The sequence below is a fragment of the Rhododendron vialii genome, chromosome 9a (genome assembly GCF_030253575.1).
Source record: "Rhododendron vialii isolate Sample 1 chromosome 9a, ASM3025357v1".
NCBI lineage: Eukaryota > Viridiplantae > Streptophyta > Magnoliopsida > Ericales > Ericaceae > Rhododendron > Rhododendron vialii.
Genome location: NC_080565.1, coordinates 38,490,219 through 38,497,109, shown reverse-complemented (window position 1 = coordinate 38,497,109; position 6,891 = coordinate 38,490,219). Strand labels below are relative to the sequence as shown.

The 6,891-nt window shown below is 40.0% G+C and overlaps 1 protein-coding gene across 1 annotated transcript; it reads left to right on the top strand.

Annotated features, from left to right (window-relative positions):
* Nucleotides 1-398: 398 nt before the first annotated feature.
* Nucleotides 399-4,852, top strand: LOC131301417 (alpha-L-fucosidase 1-like). Its single transcript, XM_058327710.1, has 3 exons — nucleotides 399-1,154; nucleotides 1,883-2,122; nucleotides 3,770-4,852. Exons 1-3 carry the CDS (start codon nucleotides 613-615, stop codon nucleotides 4,449-4,451), a joined length of 1,464 nt encoding a protein of 487 aa, XP_058183693.1. The 5' UTR covers nucleotides 399-612; the 3' UTR covers nucleotides 4,452-4,852.
* Nucleotides 4,853-6,891: the final 2,039 nt, after the last annotated feature.

Below are 6,891 nucleotides of genomic sequence, written 5' to 3'. Positions count from 1 at the left end.
CAGAGTACCCTTTAAATCACGTTCTGATCACTTTGAGCGGCTCCGATCGTTGCAATTCGATCGGAAAAGGGGAGCCCCGCACGGTGCTACCGTGCGGGATCCCTTATGGGATTCGGAATATATACACACACACAACTCTTCACCATCTGTTTCGAGGGACACAAAGTTTTAAAAAAAAATGAGCAAGTGTAGGTAATAGAAAGAAAATTGGACCATTTGCGTGGCCTAGATTCGATTCCCACGCCTAGCTATCCCACTCATGTGGTGGCCTCCCCTTCTCCTTTTTCCTAACAACTAACTCAAACCCGTTAATGTGTATTGCGTGAACCAAAAAAAAAAAAAAACAGCTAGTTAAACTCTACATGTAAAGCAGCTTGGTTATAGAAAAAGGTCATTTATAACCATCTACATGTACATGTACAGCAGCTTGGTTAAACTCTTAAGAGATCTCCCTATCGTCTATATTCCTTTCTGGCTTAAAATAACCCAAAGAATCTACCCACCACATCTATCCTTTGTTTTACTACTCACGGACTCACCTCATCCCCACTTCTTTCTCCTTCGCAAGCATAGTGAGAGAGAGAGAGAGAGAGAGAGAGAGAGAGAGAGAGAATGAGAATGCTTTCTCATTCTTTCTTTGCAACTATCCTTCTGTCACTAATCCGACTCTCCATTTCCAAGCCGGAATTTGTCGCAACGCCGCCATTGCCAATTCTACCCCTCCCAAGTTATTCACAGTTGAAATGGCAACAAAGGGAGATCATAATGTTCCTCCACTTCGGAGTCAACACCTTCACCGACTCCGAACGGGGAACGGGGAATGAGAACCCGGCCATATTCAACCCAACGGGCCTCAACGCAGCCCAATGGGTTGACACCGCAGTCGAGGCCGGGGTCTCTTTGGTGATCCTCACTGCGAAGCACCATGATGGGTTTTGCTTGTGGCCCTCCAAGTACACTGAGCATTCTGTGATCCGAAGCCCATGGGAAAATGGACACGGGGATGTGATTCAAAAGCTCGTAGAGGCGGCGAAGCCTCGGGGCGTCGATGTTGGGTTGTACCTCTCGCCGTGGGACCGTCATGACCGGAGATATGGGCATGACAAAGAGTACAATGAGTTCTACCTGGCCCAATTGCAAGAGCTACTCAACAAGTAAGAGAGATTTTCTTTGTGTTCATTTCTCGATAATTCTCTCGGAAATTCTTCTGTAACAAAGAGCAATCTCTGCTATCGACCTGATTGCACCCTGCAGTCACGATGATCCGAGTCGTTCATTTGGCAATACGTGCCGAGGAAAATTATCATGTCCAGATTACTATTGAGCGGACATTGGTAGAGTTTTATCTAATAATGTTTGCTACGTGCCGAGGAAAATTATCATGTCCAGATTACTATTGAGCGGACATTGGTAGAGTTTTTTTCTAACAATGTTTGCTAGGGGAAAAAATGATTCACGTACGTTCTACCATTCATTTTGGGTAATGATTTTCACTTTCCTATTTTATTTAAAATTGGTTGTCAAAACGGGCAACCGAACTATTTGCCAATCCAATTTAAGGAATGGAATCAATCCAAACCCTTTCCGGAAAGAATTCACCTTTCAACATATATCACAAAAAAGGGTTTTTTTCCAATTTTAAATAATGTTATTGCTAAAAATAGTGACAATACTATAATTAATGATGAGTGTTTCGAGCATTTCCATGGTTTCTGTTTCTGAAAACAGAGAAAAACAGAAATAAAGAAAGCAGAACAATTGATGCTCTGTTCCGCTAAGGTTCTTATTATTTAAGATTTTTTTTTTTTTTACGAGACAAATTATTATCTCATAATATATCACCTCACCTCAGTATCCTATGGATCCGGTTTTGTTTTCACAGCTATGGAAATGTAAGAGAGATATGGTTCGACGGAGCTAAGGGTGCGGACGCGCCAAACATGTCCTACTATTTCAGCGACTGGTTTTCAATGGTGAACGAATTGCAGAGCTCAATCAACATCTTCTCCGACGCGGGTCCAAACATCCGGTGGGTCGGAAATGAGAAAGGATTCGCCGGAAAAACATGCTGGTCCACCATTAATCGCTCCTCACTATCAATAGGAAATGCAAGCATTGAAGAGTAAGTAATACTAAATCCCAACGTACTTCCTGATTTTTTTTCTCAACTTCCTTTTAGTTCTTTAATAACTCATCAAGATTTTAAATAATTTTGTTTGGGTTTCTGATGAGATAGATTATAGGTAGCATACAATTATTGAATTTAATTTTTCCACTTCACCATCTCCATATAATAAAGGTTAAGAAGATTTCGTATCCTTGCTGAACTGGGTGGTTTCATTAGAATATTAAAGGGCTCCCTCCATCTTTGTTCAATCAAAATACCAATGTCATGAAACAAGTAAATTGACTCCGACATCTGAATTGTACATAAATTACCATGTTTAGATGTATAATCGTACTTATTATACATCGAACATATTTCTCAAACTAGGCATACCCACTTCCGCACATTGAGGGCAGAGATATCGTTTATAGTTACGAGGCCTTTTCATATATTTGTTAAAATTACGAGTTTATGTAGTGTTCATTGTCCAAAATTGATGTACAAGTGGGGTAGTAGCCCAGTGGTAAGTATCATATACTCCAATGCATTTCAAATGAGGTTCAATTCAAATCTCACTAACTTCCGCCAACATTAAGTTTCGCTGAGAAAAAAAAATGATCTAAGAGTACCTGATACCCGGGGAATAAAAAAAAATCCCATATATATGTTGGTTTATTTCTTTCCTCCTTTATTGACATTGTACAAATAAAATAATTACTCACCAACTAGGGTTTGCTTTTCGGTTTCTTTAATCACGTTGTCTTTGAAGTTACCCGAACGTTTTCGATTTTTTATTGTTTCACGAGATTCATACTTAAATTCGCAACTTCTAAAACCAAATATTCAATTCTACAGGGTGGATCAAGTCAGGGCGTCCAGATTTTTCTTTAAGTTTAGACTTTTGCCCTAAGTCGTTGGATTGTGTTTTTAATGGTCTAGATCTGCAGAAGATTTATGACCGATCATAAATGGTCATAAATCTTCCGCAGATCTGAACCATTGAAACACAATCTAACAGCTGATATTGTGATCCAAATTTTAGCTAAAATTTGGACGTCCTGACTTGATCTGCCCTGTTCAATTCTATGGGTAACAAAATCCCAATTCAGTTACCTTCTTTTTTAATTACTTAAAGTGGATAAACATTACCCAAATTGTGTGGGACTCGCATTAGATCATTAGATTTTATTTTCACGACGAGAGACATTCATTTTATCTCCAAAAAACACTTGTTTTATTTCCAAATTTTAGACCAATAACTGAACACTTGGATCAAAAAGCTCTCACCGATTTCCGATTGGATTAATTCTTTTCAAAGTAGCTAGAAAACCAACCGTGACGAGTGAACCAATATACAGTAATGATCAAAGTGCATCTCATACTTCAGCCCCCTAAGAAACCCATGGTCTCTTTCTTCGTTCTGAATTTAAAAATTCCCAATGGATCAAATCTCCCAGATTCGAACCTGCGACCAATTAGTTAGCAGAATAGACCTCACACAAAGTGAATTATTTTCACCAATGTTTTTGGAATTGTGACCGAAATTGCACTCAAACAAGACTGGTTAAAGGGTCCATTCATTCTTATGTTAACAAGTGCAATTAGGTACATATTTGAATGTGCAAATTCATTAGCGTAAAGTACTTGTCAATAATGGCGCAGTTATCTGAGTACCGGTGATCCGAAGGGGACCGATTGGCTGCCGGCAGAGTGCGACGTTTCGATCCAAGCCGGGTGGTTCTGGCACAAATCAGAATCACCAAAAAAACTAAGTAAACTTCTCGAAATCTACTACAAGTCGGTTGGACGAAATTGCTTGTTACTACTCAATGTTCCGCCTAACACCACCGGGCTCATATCCAGCGACGATGTGCAAAGATTAAGAGAGTTTACAACTGCTATAGACACCATATTTGGTACCAATTTGGCTGAGAAATGGTATGTAAAAGCTAGCAGCCAGAGGGGAGGCAAAGGAGGAGGTTTTGGACCTGAAAATGTGCTAGACAGCGACCATTTATGGACATATTGGGCTCCAAGGGATGATCAAGATGAAGATGATTACTGGATTGAATTCAAAGGAACAGATGATGGGGTGAGATTCAATGTGGTCAGGATCCAAGAAGCGATTGGGCTCGGCCAGAGGATCAAACGGCACGAAATCTACGTGGACGGGGATCGGGTCGCGAGTGGGACCACTGTAGGTTACAAGAAGCTTCACAGGCTTAAAATGGGAGTTGTGCATGGGCACAGTGTGAGAATCAGAATCACTGAATCACGGGGGGTGCCTTTGGTATCTTCTGTGGGTCTCCACTTTGATCCCTTTTGGCACCCAAGAGGTCAGTGACCCTTCAAAATTGGTCCCTTCCCCAACTTTTGCCTTTTGGCTTCTGGATTTTTCCTAATGGACATGTCCTAGTGTTTTGGCTCTATTGCCTAATTTATGAGCTAAAGTCGTAAAGCACCACCACCACCAGGCACCAGACACAAAAGTTAAATCACATTTTTCATAGTAAATTGATTTTGACACTCCGGTTTCAGCCACTGGAACTCCACTTTATATGTTGATCATGTTAAAAAACAAAACTAAAAGTGAAGTGCCAAAATCACATCCCTTTTTCCATATGAATTACCCTGTAGTTGAGGATTGTTCTAGAGGGTTTCGGATTTCGGGTCGTTGTAGCCCTTTAGGCATTTTCTGATGATCAAAAAGAAAAATAAAAAACAAACTTGTGTTTAAATCTTCAATACTTCAGAAAGTTAAGAGCTTTTTTTGGTGATGGTATGTGATGATTGAGAGGTAATAAGGTGCGAGCCCGTTCCAGAACACCTTCTTAAAAAATAAGTATTTATTTCACATTTTCAAACTAAAAAATAATGCAAATGAAAAATAATTTTTTAATTTTTTTGCACCGTATTAAAGATCTCAATGAGATCTTTTAAACAAGATCCATATTGCATATTTTTAGATTTCAATAAACTTATCATTTTTGAGCTTGAAATTGCCTTCTTAAAAAATAAGTTCTTATTTCGCGTTGCGGAACGGGGCTGCTAGTTGTTATGCAGCCACGGGATGCTTTTCTTCGGCTGGGTTTTCCCCTTTGCCGGCGACATTGTTGGAGACCGTAGGTTTTTCTTTTCTCTTGTTTTTTCGATCTCCCTTGCGAAGTGTTCTCTCCCCTTTGTGGGTAGCTTTCCTCCCCTTTGTGGGTGTTGTCAAACGGTGGTTTGGTGTTTTTATTTTCAGGTGTGTGAGTGTTCTTCTGTAAAGCGTATTGGTATCTCTGTGCTTCATAGCTTGGCTGGTAGGTGTCTCTGGTTGGAAAGCCTACCTTCTGTTATGCTGTCGACGCCGTTGATTAGGGATGAATATGATCCTTGTATGCTTCTCTATGTTTATCAATGGTAATTGTTATCCTTTCAGAAAAAAATAATAATAGAGAAAATTCTCTCATGTTTGATTTACATATATAGTGAGAGGAAATTGCGGAAAAGGGTAAGAAATGGAAAGAAAGAAAATTCTGTTTCTTTATCAAATTTCTTGATCATTGAATATGGTGAGAATTGGTAATTCTCAGAATTACTGCGGGAAAAATTGGCTGTTCGAACATTAAAAAAAAATACCAAGATTCTCCATCAAAATTTGTTTGTTTGATCAACTGCGGTGCATAGCACGGATTTACCGCTAGTACATGCAACTTAAGAAAAAGAAAGGTCACCTATATCGCTCCTACCTAGTTTGCTTAGTTACTCATAAAAAAACAATAATGGGAAGACACAATCCTTTCTTTTCTTTTCTATCTACTCCAATCGGAATTTTGGTGATGGAATGTTAAACAATCAATATTCGAGACCTCTTTTAAGTGGTACGTATGTTGGAATTAGACAAACAAATTGGACGAAATGAGTATAATTTAATCTCAATCTTTATTTGAGGACTAGTGGGCAGTGGGCGTGAATCGGGCCAACGTGAGCCCCATAATTTATGGTTCGGTTCGGGCCGCCCAATGTTAAAAAATCTAGATTTAGGCCTAGTCCGCAGCCCTAAATTATCCTGTCTAAGGGCAAGGGCTTGGGCTCAGGCTATTTAGGGCCTTTTTCTTAGATTTTTCATTTTTACAAGTAAAATTAATTTTTGAGCATAATTATCATTTTAAATTACTTGAAAATGAAGGGGTTTTAACTTTGGAATCCTGGCTCGAGATTATGCTTATGGTTACAGATGGAGTACTGAAGTTCCCGTGCAAATTTGGCTTGTGGATTAGTGGATAATATGGCTCCGTTTGTTTCAATTCAATTCCAAGGTCCTTTAGCTAGCAACAGAACACACATAATTATCAACCCTCTTGCTCTCTCCCTCTCTAATCCTAAAGAAGCCGCCGCCCCATCTTCCTCCTTCCCCTCCCCACAAGGGTTTTACACCCCAATGGGTGATGGGAGGGGAGGGATTTCTCCCCCATTGGGATTTTTTCATCTCCCGATCTTAGATCTCAGAGGTTTTCTCTCGTTTTCCATTCACCCCTATCCTCCTCCTCCCCAAATCACCATCCGCAAACCCTCCTCTGCCTCTTTCGCCATATAGTCTGACGGCTTTTAGAGGCAGCGTCTTGCATATCGTGGTCGCCTGAGTGGGAAATCTAGGTAGGTAGATGAAGTCTGCTTCAGTTCCATTACCGGTTTTTCTCTTCTTTTTTCTGGTTCGCTTCTTTGGTGTCCCTTGTGTGGAATTTCTCCCCGTTTGTGGGGCTTCTATCACCCCTGTGTAGGTGTTTTTGGTTGTTTTCTAT

Excerpts from the sequence above, each read along its gene's own strand:
- LOC131301417 (XM_058327710.1), top strand. The coding sequence starts at position 613 with ATGAGAATGCTTTCTCATTCTTTCTTTGCAACTATCCTTCTGTCACTA. Across the intron at positions 1,155-1,882 it reads TTGCAAGAGCTACTCAACAA|CTATGGAAATGTAAGAGAGA; the intron begins GTAAGAGAGATT and ends TTGTTTTCACAG. Across the intron at positions 2,123-3,769 it reads GGAAATGCAAGCATTGAAGA|TTATCTGAGTACCGGTGATC; the intron begins GTAAGTAATACT and ends ATAATGGCGCAG.